The 15,914-nt window shown below is 53.6% G+C and overlaps 1 protein-coding gene across 2 annotated transcripts; it reads left to right on the top strand.

Moving 5' to 3' along the window:
- Positions 1-3,262: 3,262 nt before the first annotated feature.
- Positions 3,263-13,443, top strand: EFS (embryonal Fyn-associated substrate). Of its 2 annotated transcripts, XM_043920313.1 has the most exons (6): positions 3,263-3,395; positions 8,718-8,996; positions 9,249-9,389; positions 9,507-10,226; positions 10,594-10,683; positions 12,205-13,443. In XM_043920313.1, exons 1-6 carry the CDS (start codon positions 3,378-3,380, stop codon positions 12,637-12,639), a joined length of 1,683 nt encoding a protein of 560 aa, XP_043776248.1. In that variant the 5' UTR covers positions 3,263-3,377; the 3' UTR covers positions 12,640-13,443. The 2 variants fall into 2 exon arrangements, with proteins under 2 accessions (XP_043776248.1, XP_043776249.1); XM_043920314.1 differs by lacking the exon at positions 9,249-9,389.
- Positions 13,444-15,914: the final 2,471 nt, after the last annotated feature.

The following is a 15,914-nucleotide window of genomic DNA, read 5'->3' as shown; positions in this document are numbered from 1 at the left end:
GGCATTCCAGAAGCACAGATTCATTTGCACTCTGCTCCCCTCACCAGGGACTTCCCTGGTGGCTCAGATGGTAAAGATCTGCCTACAATGTGGGAGACCCGGGTTCAGTCCCTGGGTTGGGAAGATCTCCTGGAGAAGGAAATGGCAACCCACTCCAGTATTCTTGCTGGGAAAATCCCATGGATGGAGGAGCCTGGTAGGCTACAGTCCATGGGGTCCCAAAGAGTCAGACACAACTGAGTGACTTCACTTTCACTTTCCCCTCGCCTAGCTACAGGCACTAGCTAGATGCTCAGCTACAATGAAGGCAGTGAGCCTTCTTGCCCACCTCCCAAACCACCATTCTGCCAGGTCCCAGCACTTCCTTCCTGCTTAGTCTTTTCCAGTCTCTATCCATTTCCCGTGCACCAGTCAGAGCATTCATCTTTAGAACTGGGTTTCTTGCCCACCTCCAATTTGCCTTGCCACCTCTTGAGCCCCAAATTGCCTTGGCAGTCCTCTGGGCAGAGATTGTACCCCTCACTCCCCAGTAGCTGACTATCTGTATTCCAGGCAGCTAGGCCCCTAGGGCTGGGGTCTGAAAGAGGCTGGACCAGGCTGGAGCTGGAATAGGGAATAGGAGCTGGAATAGCGAATAGCTGGAATAGGGAGTTCTCCCATCAGATGCATCTGAAAATTTAAAAGTTCCTCTCCCATCCCAAAGGAGTCTGAGTTTGTTCATAGGTGCCCAAGCAATAGGGAGAGGAAGGCACTGGGGCAGGTGTCTCTCCCTCCCCTCCTGGCAAATGCCTGGACTTGTGGGCCTGTGGAATGTGGAGGTGGGGTGGATGGGAGGAGAGGTAGAGAGCCTCTATCCAAGGCCTCAGGTTCACAAAGGGCCTTAAATTAGACTTCAGATGTTATCTCCAGATGAGGCTATGCATAGAGCCATTGTCTATTGTGTTTGAGTGTTAATACATTAAATGTAAATATTGAAAATATGCTGCTGCTGCTGCTGCTAAGTCGCTTCAGTCGTGTCTGACTCTCTGCAACCCGATAGAGGGCAGCCCACCAGGCTCCGCCGTCCCTGGGATTCTCTAGGCAAGAACACTGGAGTGGGTTGCCATTTCCTTCGCCAAAGCATTAAAGTGAAAAGTGACAGTGAAGTCGCCCAGTCGCGTCCGACTCTTAGGGACCCCATGGACTGCAGCCTACCAGGCTCCTCCGGCCATGGGATTTTCCAGGCAAGAGTACTGGAATGGGGTGCCATTGCCTTCTCCTGAAAATATGCTACAGCTTTTCAATCCAGATTGGCATCTCATTTTTTTAAATTCTAGGACCCTCAAAAACAGAAAAAGGCTTCTCCAGTGCCCCTGAGGGGGCCTTGAAGTCTTCTTTCCAAGAGAAAGAACGCGGGGAGGGAGTGGGGAGCTGGAGGGATGCCGGCAGACGAAGGAGCAATAATAGGGCCGACAGGTGTGGGGACCAGAGCCTCGTCCTTTCAGCTGAAGCTCCCGGGGGTCCAAATCCCAGCTTCTCTGCAAGTGTCCGCAGGGCCCACTTCTACTCCACTCAGCAGCAGGAGTGAGCCAGAGTGAGGGCAGAGGACAGGCCTAGACTGGCAGAGGAGCGTCAGAGGCGGCACAACCCGCCAGCTCGCCCGCCCCAAGCTCCGGAACCAGCCGCCCAGGCCTCACGTTCCCTCGCCCGGGCTGGAATCTGTGTCAGCTCCAGAGACCCGGCCGGCCATCCCTGCGGAGGCCACGCCAAGCGAGCAGAGAGGCTCCGCGGAGGACCCCAGAAAGGCGGAGGGAGCGTGCTCCCTACCAAAGGAAAGACAGATGTGGGGCTGATGAAAGGGAAGCCGAGAGGCGCGGGGCTGGCGGGCGAGAGCGGGGGCGTGACGGGGAGACGAAAGCTCCGGGGAGGGAGGGAACCAGACCACCTGGAGGTCCGCCGCGACGTCGGGCTGGAGCAGGAGGGGGAGAGGAGCCGGGAGGGGGCGCGCAATTTAGCCCGAGGGTCCTGAGCTGAAACTCAACACCCGCCTTTGGAGGGATCTTCCCCCTTTCTCCTCCGCCCCTTCCCTTCCCCTCCCTTTTCCCCTCCCTCCTTTCTCTTAATCCCCGGGACTGATCCCCGCGCCGGAGCCGAGAGGGCCCGAGGGGAGGAGAAAGGAGCTGCACCCAGGGGGCGCCGGGAGCCTGGGAAGGGGAGGGGAGGGGAGCCGCGAGCGGGGGGTGAGCCTGAAAGCCGCGCGCGACCCCCGGACCCTTTCCAGCGCTCTCAGTGGCCCCCCCAACCCCACTTCCAGGCGAGTCCGCAGGACCCTGGCCTCTGCGCCTCCTTAGCCTTCTCTCTGCTCCTTCTTTTGCTTTGCGGCCTTTCTCTCCGTTCCCAGAGACACCCGGGCCGCCACCAGCCCTGGGGCGCTCAAAGGGGCCCCGCCAAGGGCGCGTGTAAGCGGGGCGGCGGGGGCCAGCGTCCTGGGCCAGGGGGCCGAGGGTGGGAGCGGGAGTACTGGCGCCGAGGGTTGGAGGGGGGCGCGTGGGGAAGGCCGTCCCGCCCCCTCGAGCCCGGTCCGCGTGCGCGTAGCGAGCCGCGGTCCCGGCGCCCCCAGACCCCCAGGCGCGCTGCGAGCAAGTGTGCGTGCTCGGGAGCCCGCCTTGAGGGCTTCGAGCGGTGGGGCAGAAAGCCGCCACTGGGGTGCTCCAGCCCAGCCGCCCTGCTCTCCGAGGCCTTTGGCTCCAGCCTGGCCTCCGCTGCCAAGTCGAGCGACTTTGAAGAGAGACGAACTTCTCGATTTTCACTACCCCCGCCCCCTCCCTCCCAGCGGAGCTGCGGCAGAGCCCCCGACGCCCGGATCTCAGCCCCGGGAGCACCGCTCTCCGGCGCGGCTCCGGGTGGAGAAGGTTGGCCCCTAAACTCGCTCGTCCAGCCCGACCGCCCCGGCGGCTTCTCCCTGCCCTCGGGGCCGTCCTGAGCGGCCCGGAGAGGCGTCGAGCGCAGCCCCAGCTCCCACCTCCTCGCCCGTCCTGGCACTGGAAGGGAGCTTTGGGCCCATGTGGACCCGGGGTGCCCCCGCGGCCTAGGACAGGCAGCTCCGGGGGGCCTGGCCCACCCTGCAGCCCTCGGGAGGCCGCGGGGACGGGGCAGAGCGCGCGCCCTTGGATGAGGTCCCGCAGCGACGCCCCGGCCCGCCCCGCTCCTCCTCCTGCCCGGCCAAGCTGCCTCCCATTTGGGGAGTTTTGTGGGTTTTCTTTCTCCTCCTCCAACCTCCGGGGAGGCCACGATTCAGGCGCCGCAGCCGGGGGCCGCCTCCATGGTGCGGGTCAGCCGCTGCTGAAGTCAGCGAAACCGAGCCTGGCCTGGAGCTGGCCACGAGGAAGGCCAAGGCCATGGCCATAGCCACGTCGGTGAGTCCAACCAGAGAGAGGAGGCTGACGGGCAGAGACCGCCACGGTCTGTCCTGCACTCCTGTCACTTTTATTTCTGCCTTCTCTTTGTCTCGCTCCTTCGTCCCTTGCTTCTTCAGGAGACTGTGTCCCCCTTCTGTCACGTTGGTTTCCCTTACCTCCTCTCGCCTCTCATCCCTAACTCCTACTGGGTCTGGCCTCCCCTTCTCTCCTCCCCTTCCCATTCTCCTCTCTTTCTTTCTGGAGGCTGCCCCTGGAAGGAGGGGAGGGGGCAAGCTTGAGTCCTATCTCCTCTTCTATGGGCGGGAACCGATGGCCACTGGAGGTTGGCAGGGGGTTGTGATTGGGAGGGCAGTAAAAGGTTGGAAGGGAGCTGAAAGAATGGAGGTGGCTCCAGGAAAACCGGAGGGCAAAAGGCCCAAGGAAGCCCTGCTCTAGAGGGGGGATGGAGGAAAGGAGGGGAAATAGAGTAAAAGATGGAGATCAGGCAGGGAGCAAGGGAAAATCGAGAGAGGAGGGGAGGTGATGTCAGCCAGCCTCTGGCCACTTTCCTGGGACTGGGGACAAAGGGAGGAGACAGCTGGCATGATGGGACAGTGGGAGGAGGCCTCCCAGGGAACGTGTGGCTCACTGCCACCCCTCTTTAAGGCGGCCACTCCCTCACAAGTCAGCTGGGCCCCTGAGGAGGGAGTAGAGCTGGGGTGGCCACACCCATCATCAATCAGTCTATCAGAGACTCTAGCCCAATTCCCGCAATTGCACGACCCGGAGGTTTGATCCCATTGGACAGAATTGAAATTGAACACAAGGAGGAGCTCTTCACAGCCCCGCCCCTGGTTTCTGAGTTGTACTCCTGTAGCCTGAATCCCAGCAACTATATCCCGTTTCTACCCTTCCTAGGCCCTAGGATGCCCAGGGAAATCGAGGCACCTGCTTTCTGGACCCCTCTAATGGGCATTCTGGGAAGGAGGATTGTGACGCTGGGAAGAGAAGCATGGCTCCTCACCTCCTCCCACACCCCTCGAGGATGAGTTAGGTTTTCACTCCTCAGACCAAACTCCTCTTAGCTTCTCAATCTATATGATGGTGAGAAGACCCTAGTTCAGAGCCAGAAGCGGGGAGGTGGGGGTACTCCGACATAAAGATGCTTCCTCAGGAACCAGCTAATCATCTTTGTAATCCCAGGAGGTAGATCTTTCTTTTTGCTTGGAAGGGGAAAGTGTTGGTATTTATGCTTGTGAAACATACAGGACCCTGATAACAGCTAATCTTCTTCGAGTATTTACTGGCCCTAAACTTTGTCTTGGTATGTCCCGGTTCTTTGATGCATTGTCTCATCCAGTACTCACAACAACTCTGAAGCTAGTACTGTTATTATCTGAAAGTGGATATTCAGCTATGGATATGGAATTCTACAAAGGAGGAACCTGAGGCTTGGCGAGGTTAAACAGACAGCCCAAAGTCAGCCAACTTGAAAGCAGCAGAGCCGGGACTCAAAACTCAGGTCTGTCTGGCTTAGAAACAGTGCTCTTAACTGCCTGCCTAGATCCAAAACACCAATTTCTAATTTACAGTTAGGAAAGTGCCAAGCTAACCAGGAATTTGTGTTATCTGGCTGGCATGTTTGCTTTCTGTGGCACAATTGCCTTTAGAAGCCAAAATATAATCAGAAAAGAGTTTGATGAATTTGGAATCAGGCAAGAAGTCAGTTTGTTGTTAATATCATCCAGCCATAAAGGTCTGGACAACGTCGCCACCTGAGGGAAAAATCAGTCAAGAGGAACATGGACTGTCCCTGGCTGAGCAGGCCATCCTTCGCCCAGTGTCTGTTGGCCAGATGCAGCCTACCTGATATCTTGGGCTTGAGAAGTTTCACCATGTTAGTCAGTCCACATGGATTACCTGCTCAGTACTAACTACTCAATACCTAACTACCTGTTTTCTACCATCACTGTATAAACCACTAGCAAACATGTCGGAAGTGGAATATATTTTGATAGTGTGAGTGGCTTAAGCCTGATTCTACCAAAGGACTTGGTGGAACCAGAGTCCAGTGATGAGTGACTGGCAAAGGGAACTTGGACATTGTGAAAACTTCCTATGAACTTAAATCATGTTTGAGCTATGGATCCTCTTTTTTTTTTTTTTTTGACGTGTAGTTGATTTACAATGATGTGTTACTGCCCTACAGCAAAGTGATTCAGTTATACATATACACACATTCCTTTTTTAGTATTCTTTTCCACTATGGTTTATCATACAATATTGAATATAGTTCTCTGTGCTCTACCCTAGGACCTTGTTGTTTATCCATTCTGCATACAAAAACTTACATCTGCTAACCCCAACCTCCTATTCCATCCCTGTCCCAACCCCTCCCCCTTGGCACCAGCAGTGTATTATTTACATCTGTCATTCCGTTTCTGTTGCACTGATAGGTTCACTTGTGGCATATTTTAGATTCCATGTATAAGTGATGTCGTGTGATGCTTGTCTTTCTCTTTCTGACTTCACTTAGTATGATCATCTCTAGTTGCATCCATGTTGCTGCAAATGGCGTTTATTCTTTCTCTTTATGGCTGAGTAATATTCCATTGTGTGTGTGTGTGTGTGTGTGCGTGTGTGTAGTTTATGGCTGAGTAGTATTCCATTGTAGTAGAATTCCATAGTATTACATTCCATTCCAATACTGAGTAGTGTTCCATGTGGATATATACACCACATCTTTATCCATTTATCTGTTAATGGACATTTAGGGTGTTTCCATGTCTTGACTATTATAAATAGTGCTGCGATGAAATTAGGGGTACATGTATCTTTTTGAATTATAATTTTGTCCAGATATGTGTCATAGGCCCTCTTGACTTTCCTACTGTTACTATACAAGGAGAAAAAAGTAGATTCTTTCTTCTTGGCCATGCCCCACAGCTCGCAGGATCTTGGGTTCCCTAAGCAGGAATGGAAAGTGGGCCATGGCAGTGAAAGTCTGGCATCCTAACCACTAGGCTACCAGGGAACTCCCCAAAAGTAGATCCTTATGCCTGTGGTTGTGAAAAAGAGAGTGCAGCCTCTGGAATCACACAGCCTGGAGTTCAAATCACGCTTCACCGGCTGTATGTCATTGGGCAACGTACCAAGCTCTCTGTTCCAATTTCCTTTCCAAACAGGGATAATGATGGCTCCTCCCTTATCAAGCTGAGGATTAAATGAGATGAGATGATTAGTGCAAACACTTGTTCAGTGTCTAGATATATAATTTGCACTTGGTGTCTGTGATTTACCTGAGCTTATAGTGTCCAGGTGGCACTAGTGGTAAAGAACCTACCTGCTGATGCAGGGGACACAAGAGATGCGGTTTCCATCCCTGGGTCAGGAAGATCCCCTGGAGGAGGGACTGGCAACCCACTCCAGTATTCTGGCCTGGAGAATCCCATGGACAGAGGAGCCTGGTGGGCTACAGTCCATAGGGTCACAAAGACTTGGACATTACTGAAGCGACTTAGCAGGCATAGCTCTCAAGGGCTTCCCAGATGGCACTAGTGCTAAAGAACCTGCCCGCCAATGCAGGAGACGTAAGAAACGCAGGTTTGATCCCTGGGTCAGGAAGATCCCCTAGAAGAGGGGATGGCAACCCATTCCAGTATTCTTGCCTGGAAAAGCCCATGGAAAGAGGAGACTGGCAGGCTATGGTCCATAGGGTTGCAAAGAGTTGGACACAACTCAAGTGACTTAGCACACATGCACATAACTCTCAAAGGAAAAAGCTTAGATATCCCCACCAGGAGAACTGGAAACAGGCTGATAAATCTTTGCTCTTGGTTGGTCCACTAGCCCCCTCTACACACACACACACACACACACACACACACACACACACACACACACACACACACACGAGCGTATATACTCCATGGTAACGTCAGCCTCTGCTATTAGAACCTTACTTGCTAAGACTGAGAACAAAACAATTGCTTTGGTTTCTGTTTTCTTCCCTGTTATGCCAAGGCACTGTCGGGGCTGGACTTCTCCCAGTCTCTCTCAGAATGAGGTATCTCTGCAGCTGCTTAATCTAACCTGCTTGTAGGGGATACTGACTGGGAAACAGGGAAGGTGAAGGAGATTCTATGGGAGACCTTTGCAAGATTTCCCTGTGTAATTCAACATATGTTCATGGAGGACTTACTCCAGGTCAAGCCTATTGTAGGGGCTAGGAATATAACAGTCCCTTTTCTCACAGGGCTAACAAGGGAAGAAATCTAGTTTTAAAAAGTAAACAAATAGTATGGGCTTCCCTTGTGGCCTAGCTGGTAAAGAATCCACCTGCAATGCAGGAGACCTGGGTTTGATCCCTGGATTGGGAAGATCCCCTGGAGAAGGGAAAGGCTACCCACTCCAGTATTCTGGCCTGAGAATTCCATGGACTTTATTGTTCATGGGGTCGCAAACAGTCAGACATGACTGAGTGACTTTCACTTCACTTCACTTCAGACAAACAGTATAAACTATTGGGAAGGAAGTAATAGGTGGAGACAGACACAGAAGGATGTGGATAGAAGAGGGAGAAGGAGACATTATTTATTTTTTGGCCATGCCCTGCAGGATCTTAGTTCTCTGACCAGGGATTGAATCTGCGTTATCTGTATTGGGAGCACGGAATCTTAACCGCTGAACCACCAGGGGAGTCCCAGGAGAAGGAGACATTTAAGAACTGAAGGGGCTCCCTGGTGGCTCAGTGGTAAAGAATCTGCCCCCCAATGCAGGAGACTTGAGCTCAACTCCTGGTCTAGGAAGATCCCACACACCTCAGAGCAACTATTGAGCCTGTGCGCTAGAGCCTGGGAACCTCAGCTACTGAGACCATGTGCTGCAACTACTGAAGCCGATTCACATAGAGCCTGTGCTCTGCAATGAGAGGAGCCACGGCAGTGAGTCCCACGCACCACAACTAGAGAGTAGCCCCCGCTCTCCGCAACTAGAGAAAAAAGCCTGTGCATCGATGAAGACCCTGCACAGTAAAAAATAAACAAAATTAAAAAGAAGAACTGAAGGATGAAAAGGTCTAATCAACAGAAGAGTCAGGGAAGGGTAAAAAAAGGGCCAAGGCCCCGAGGTGGGAAAGAGCTGGTCTAGATCAAAGAATAAATAGACAGGAAGAATGCCGGGAATGGCACTGAAGACAGGCCGGGCCCATCAGGAAGAGTTGAGTCAGGAGGTCAGATGTTCAGCTTGAGGAAACCGGGGAGCTCTGTATTTTGAGCAGGGGTAACATGACCTGATGATGTGTGTGAAGACCCCTCTTCCTGCTCCCACCTCACCCACCAGGCGCAGCTGGCCCGGGCGCTATACGACAACACAGCGGAGTCCCCGCAGGAGCTGTCCTTTCGCCGCGGGGACGTTCTGCGGGTACTGCAGGGGGAAGGCGCTGGTGGGCTGGATGGCTGGTGCCTCTGCTCCCTGCATGGCCAGCAGGGCATCGTGCCTGCCAACAGAGTGAAGCTCCTTCCGGCTGGCCCAGCACCCAAGCCTGGCCTCTCCCAGGTGCCCCCAACCCAGCCGGGCTCACCACATGCAGCCCCAGAGCATGGCAGTGAGGACCAGGAGGTGAGCACTGGAGCCCCCCAGCCCCGATCCTGGACAACCAGTTCCTCTCTGCTGGTGCAGGGGGACAGGAGGAGCCCTGAGACCCCGGCTCTGCACTGACTGCTGTTCAAATCCTGTCTGCCAAGTCTTTCTGGGCTCTTTCTCCATTGGAACAGGGAGGGGGTTGGAAGGTGTCTAAGCTCCTCCCAGGCGCACACTATCTGATGCCCTGCTCCCCACTCCACCTGACCCACCTGCCTGTCGATCCCCCAGTTGTACGTGGTGCCACCCCCAGCTCGACCCTGTCCTACCTCAAGACCTCCAACTGGACCCTGCCCACCCTCCCCTGACCCCATCTACAAGGTCCCCAGAGGTGGTGGGACCCAACTGGCTGCCCCTGGAGCTGCCTTGGAGGTGAGGGCTAGGGGTTCATGTGTCTGTTGGACAGGGGACAGATGGTTCTCAGAGATGGGTTAGAGGAGTAGGGGGCCCACTGCCAAGCCTGAGAGTGAGTAACTTCTTCCTCTGCAGGTCTACGACGTACCCCCCACTGCCCTCCGCGTTCCCTCCAATGGCCCCTATGACTCCCCAGCCTCCTTTGCCCGCCCTCTGGCTCAGGTTGCCCCCCAGTCCCTTGGAGAGGATGAAGCGCCCTATGATGTGCCTCTGGCCCCAAAGTCACCATCAGACCTGGAGCCAGATCTGGAGTGGGAGGGGGGCCGGGAGCCAGGGCCCCCCCTCTACGCTGCCCCCTCCAACCTGAAACGAGCATCAGCCCTGCTCAATCTGTACGAAGCACCAGAGGAACTGCTGGCAGACGGGGAAGTTGGCGCTGACGAGGGCATCTATGACGTCCCCCTGCTGGGGCCAGAGACACCCCCTTCTCCAGAGCCCCTGGGAGCTTCGGCCTCCAGTGACCCGGACACCCTGGCCCTCCTTCTGGCCAGAAGCCCCCCGCCCCCACACAGGCCCCGGCTGCCCTCAGCCGAGAGTCTGTCCCGCCGCCCTCTGCCTGCCTTGCCTGTGCCGGAGGCCCCCAGCCCTTCCCCGGCTCCTTCTCCTGCTCCGGGCCGGAAGGGCAGCATCCAGGACAGGCCCCTGCCCCCACCCCCACCGTGCCTGCCTGGCTACGGGGGCCCCAAGGTGGAGGGGGATCCGGAGGGCAGGGAGGTGGGGGACCACCCGGCAGGATACCACAATGAGTACGAGGGCATCCCGGTGGCCGAGGAGTACGACTACGTCCACCTGAAGGTGAGCTCGCCTCAGTCAGCCCCCCAGAATGCCTGAAGGAGAACGGGGCTCAAGATCTGAGGCCCCCCCCCAAAACAGACCTGAGGTCCCAGAGGCAGACCCTGGCTTCCTCCATTCCCTCCTTCCCCTCTGCTGACCCTGCAGCCTGGGCCACATCATTTGTATCAGTACTGCAACCCAACCTGGGGTCCCCAAGCTCTCTGACCTGCCACTAGGGCTCTCCCAGACCCAGAGTCAGGAGGCTGCAGATCTGATGGGAGGAGAGGCCTTCAGGAGGAAGTGGGAGTGGGGAGGAGCGGGAAGACCACAGGGGCTACCTTGCCCTGCTCCCCTTCCCCTGCACTGAGGCCCTTATCCCCCACTGCAGGGCATGGATAAAGCTCAGGAAGCCAGGCCTCCAGATAAGGCCTCCCCAGGGGATCCCGAACAGCTGGAGAGGGGGCCGCCAGAGCAGCAGGTAACCCGGTGCGGTTGGTGCTAGAGAAGGGGGCAGGGGAGGAGGAGGAGGGACTAGGAAGAAGGGGTATTCTTAACTGAAGCATCAAGGGAAGTCTATTTAGGAGGGGGGTAAGAGTTCAATGAAACAGGACAGTTGGGGTAGAGAGGAGTTAGAATCCAGAAAGGAGCTGGAACTTAGAAAAGGATATCAGGAATTCAGAAAGAGAGGAAAGAATGTGTTGGAGAGGAGTCAGGAAACCAAGCAGTCAGGGGAACAGAGTTGGTGGGCCAGGTGACTTCTGAGGCTCCTTCCAACTGTGAATTCCTGGGTTCCTAAGAGACCCGGCTCTTAATTCCAGCTCCACCACTAAGAAGCCAGGGCCTCTGAAGCCGCCAGTTAATCTCTCTGGGCCTCAGGGAAATGAGACTCTCCTTGACTCATGGTCTAGAATGGTCCTAATCACCATAGCCGCTTCTGCTGCTGCAAAGTCATGTCCAACTCTTTGCGACCCCATAGACGGCAGCCCACCAGGCTCCCCTGTCCCTGGGATTCTCCAGGCAAGGATACTGGAGTGGATTGCCATTTCCTTCTCCAATGCAGGAAAGTGATAAGTGAAAGTGAAGTCGCTCAGTCGTGTCCGACTCTTAGCAACCCCATGGACTGCAGCCTACCAGGCTCCTCCATCCATGGGATTTTCCAGGCAAGAGTACTGGAGTGGGGTGCCATTGCCTTCTCCGAATCACCATAGCTACCATCTGTCAAGTTTGTACCAAGCACCAGATCCTGTGCTCAGTACGTTGCACCTGTCAGCACTCATCATAGGCATACTTAGCACTCATACGGTGCTTACAGTTTGCAGTGCTGTGTTCTCAGCTCTTTCTATGTACCCTATCAACGAATCTTCACTGCAGCCTTAGGAGGCAGAAAATACAAGAACTGCACTATCCAGTGTGGTAGTCACAGCCACATGCAGCTACTGATCCCCAAGTGTGACCAGTCTAAACGGAAATGCACTATAAATATAAAATGCACACCAGATTTTGCAGACTTAGTATGAAAAACAATTTCAATAATTTTTATACTGATTACAGTGTTGAAACTATAGCATTTTTAATTGTATGGAGTTAGAAAATATGTACATTTTTAATGTATGGAATTAGAAAATATGTACCAATTTCTTTGTAACTTTTCTAACGTGGCTACTTGGAAATTTGAAATAGCATGTGTGGTTGGCATTATGTTTACATTGGACAGTGTAGTGCTTGGCTCCCCACAGATAAAGGAGATAAAGGAACGATGAAGTTCAGAGACTTGTTTTTGAGGTTGTTTGAATCCAGATTTACCAGACATCAATTCTGGGCATCTTCCTGTCACTCACTAAGAGAATCTAAATTGTCTGATAGGCAAAGGCACAATCTAAGGGGGTCGAGCTCAGGGAGAAAGGAAGGCATGAGGAACAAAGGGAGGGAAGGAGAAAGGAAGTAAGAACGGAAGTGGCACTGGCCAAGCAGTCCCGCTGAACACTCTTCTCACCCTCAGGAGGCCCTGTCCCCCGGGGAGCCACTGGTTCTGCCCACTGGAGATCTACAGCTCCTGCACTTCTACGCCGGGCAGTGCCAGGGCCACTACTCAACACTGCAGGCGGCTGTGGCGGCCCTGATGTCCAGCACCCAGGCAAACCAGCCCCCGCGCCTCTTTGTGCCCCACGGCAAGCGGGTGCTGGTGGCTGCTCACCGCCTGGTGTTCGTTGGGGATACCCTGGGCCGCCTGGCAGCCTCTGCCCCTCTGCGAGCACAGGTCGGGGCCGCGGGCACAGCGCTGGGCCAGGCATTGCGGGCCACAGTGCTGGCCATCAAGGGGGCCGCCCTGGGCTACCCATCCAGCCCTGCAGCCCAAGAGATGGCGCAGTGCGTGGCGGACCTGGCGGGGCGGGCCCTGCAGTTCACCACTCTGCTCGCCAGCCTGGCCCCCTGAGCCCCTCGTCTCCACTCTGCCTTCACCTGCCTCCCAGAGCCACCCCAGTCCTCAGGTGGCTGGAGGGCTCTGTTTTCGGGTCTAGGAGACACTGAGGCATCTTTCCCCCTTACTGCCCTTTCCAGGCATCTCAGCCTCTCACTGAGGCCCCTCCTCCCCTACCCCACAGCTTTTTGTACGAGCCATTTTGTATAAATTATTTATATTTAATATTATTCCCTGCTTTGTCAGGGGCAGGCACCAGGCCCTCCAGGGACCTTCCTCCTCCCTCAGCCTGGGGTGGAGGTTCTTAGACTCTGCAAGGCCAACCCCCTCTGGAATCCTAACCCCACAGAGAGCCAAGTAGCTGAAACCTAGAGCTGCCAGGAGCCCCTTTTTTGTCCTGTGTCTAGGCTCTGGAACATCAGCGCCTCCCTGTTAGCTGAGAGCAAGGGCAAAACGTTGGCAGCCCAGAGTGGGAAGGTCTGGGAGAGGCCAGAGGACTCCTCCACACAGAAGCAGGAGAGCTGGGCCTCTGACATGGTGCACCTCAATAAATCGGGCTTTCTGGTTCCCCGACTCTGCTTCCTGGGAGCCTGGGGTGCAGGCCTGGCACCCTTGGCCAAACTGTTGGGACACACACTGTGGGCAGTCTGCCTTTAGGCTTTGTGGGGAAATTCTGCTGTTCCTCCAACTATTCATCTAGCAGGTTCTCAGCTCCCATGATGTGCCAGGCACAGTTCTGAAGGTCCATTGTGGGGGTGGGCTGGATATAAACAAGTCAGTTGAAACAAGTGAATAAAAAAAAAAGGAACCTGCCACAGAGTTGATGGTTGCTGGTAATGGAAATGAACAGGGTGATATGTGACTAAGTAGATGGGGAGAGGCCATTGGAGACTTTAGACAGGATTGCTGGGGAGGTGGTATCTGTGCTGAGACCCCGAGGATGAGAGAACCAAGAATAGTCTGCAACGTAGCATTCTGGAAAGGCAGGCCCTGATTCCTGACCAAGGCCTCTCCTCCAAGACCGATGTCAGATGATGTCATTAGAGAGGTGTACACATGGGGAGGGAGGCCATGAGAGAGCCTTGATGGTGCCCTGCTGAAGAGGTCACCCCCCCTGTGACCCACTGGAGAGAACTGCTGGCCTGGGTGCCCTCTCCCTTAGGTTAACCCAAGAGGGTCTAGTTCCTTAAACTCCCCTTCCTGACTCCCTGCTGACTGTCCTTCCAGACACACCACCTTTTAGAGGAGCTGAGGGGCCAATAAATTCAATGTGTTGGAAGTCCATAGTGCACAGGGCCTTGGTGAAATTGATGGGCCACGTCCTAGACAGGGGATCACTTTAGTCGTTCGCGACAAGGGGAGAAGTCCAAGCCACAGATTCATTGCTTAAGCTCTGCTTTCCCAAGATTCTACCCTGGCACAGTGACTGGACTGGAGGTACCCCATGGCCCTTGGCCCCTCTCCCCATGCATTTGCCTCCTCCATTTGAGATTCTTTGTTCTCATTTCACTCTCAAACAAAACTCATTTCCAGAGGCTGGGGCCACCAAAATTCACCCGTAGGTGCTGGCATTAAAGACATAACAGAGGCCATCCTCCACCACCTTCCAGAAAGAATTTCAAGAGATCAACCTGGAATTAGAGTCAGAGGTCTCAATGCAAGTTTCCGTGTACCTGTGTCTGCAGGTAAATCCCATCAGATCCTCAGAGTTCTAGTTTCCTCTCTAATATGAGAAGGAACATGATGATCTCACAGGGCTGTTGTGAGGCCCTAGCAAGATAATGCATGTGAACAGCCCAGCAAGGCAGAAAGTTACATGGACTACAATTCCAGGACAGACACGAGGACACTAACAAATAAATCCCCAAGGAATGCTGCCTGTAACAGCACCAAAGTAAATCCTGAAGAGATGCTGAAATGGGTTGGGGTGGGCGGGAGGCTGTTTATTGCATTAGAAGTCTTTCCCATATCTGGAAAATTTTCTGAACAGAGGGGACAAATTAGAAGTGTGGTTCAGTGGAGACTAGATGGAATGGATTTCCTGGTTGAGATTGACAGGACATCCTTTTCAACACTTACCTGGGATTAGAGAATAAAGAACCTATTAGAAGTCAAATCTCAAAAAAAAAAAAAAGGGAAATCAAATCTCTTTGAGAAGTGCATTTCTAACTTCAATGTACGTATACCTGGGGATCTGGTTTAAAATGCAAATTATCTGAAAATAGTCTTCGATTCTACATTTCCAGCAAGTTCCCAGGTGATGTGGATGTTCCTGGTCTGTAAATCATACTTTGAATAGCAATTCAAGGAGTTAGGGGAGACTTCTCAGGCAAATATGCTTGAGCTGACAGATGAAGGAGAACTTGACTAAAGTAGAGGAGACTTGTAGGCATAAAGACCAGCTTATTCAAGGGCCCTGTAGCACTGGAAAAACTGAAAGAATGTCAGTGTGACTAGTGTGCAGAATTTGGAGAGAGAGAGAGCTGCAGAGATTATGGGATCACTATGAGGGCTAGAATATTGCATTTACCTTGACGGTGAGAGGACGTTGATGGTTGTTAAATACGAAAGGAACACAAACATCTGCATTTTGAAAAGATCAGTCCATCTGCATTATGAACAGATGGGGGGGAAGGATTGGAAACGAAGCAGATATAGAGCACCGGTTAAGAAGTGGGAGGCTAAAGCAGTCTGCACAACAGGTAGCTTGTCTAGTGGTGCCAGAGATAGATGGAAAGAAGCAGAATATCTGAGAACTACACAGGAAATCAAAGGGATAGGATTTTGTAGAGGATTTGACATGGGGTAGAGAGCGGGGGTAAGGAAGAGGGTACTCTAAGGGCTGTCACCTGAGCATCTGGCCACAATTGGATGGTGAAAGTGCCATTCAATGAGGAAAGAGCTAGAAGACAACCAAATTGGGGAGACAGGGAAGACATGACCGTGAGTTTGGTCTTGGATGTATTGACTTTGAGATCTTTGTGAGTCATCCAGGGTAAGAAACCAAAGAGGTGGCTTCAAGGGTCAGAAGAGAGGTGGGAACTGGAGATGTAAATCTGGAAATCAAGTTTATATTGGCTCATATTATTTATACTGAGTTTGATGGAAGCTGCGGGCATAGGTGAGATTCTGAGGTGGAGAGAACAGTGTGAGATAAGAGGAGGACCTAGAATCAAGTCTCTGAAGATCACAGGTGCTGACTGATGATGAGGAGAATGAATCTGTGGTAGAGAAAAGAGTAGCAAGAGAAAGAAAATCAGGAGAGTATGGGACCTGGCAGCCAGGGAAGA

This window comes from Cervus elaphus, chromosome 12 (genome assembly GCF_910594005.1).
Source record: "Cervus elaphus chromosome 12, mCerEla1.1, whole genome shotgun sequence".
Lineage (NCBI taxonomy): Eukaryota > Metazoa > Chordata > Mammalia > Artiodactyla > Cervidae > Cervus > Cervus elaphus.
The sequence above is the reverse complement of the archived record's forward strand: the minus strand, read 5'-3'. Positions and strand labels throughout refer to the sequence as shown.

What these genes read in the sequence shown, in the direction of transcription:
- EFS (XM_043920313.1), top strand. An exon ending in ATGGCAGTGAGGACCAGGAG is followed by an intron (nt 8,997 to 9,248) that starts GTGAGCACTGGA and finishes TCGATCCCCCAG; the next exon opens with TTGTACGTGGTGCCACCCCC. An exon ending in GGGGGCCGCCAGAGCAGCAG is followed by an intron (nt 10,684 to 12,204) that starts GTAACCCGGTGC and finishes TCTCACCCTCAG; the next exon opens with GAGGCCCTGTCCCCCGGGGA.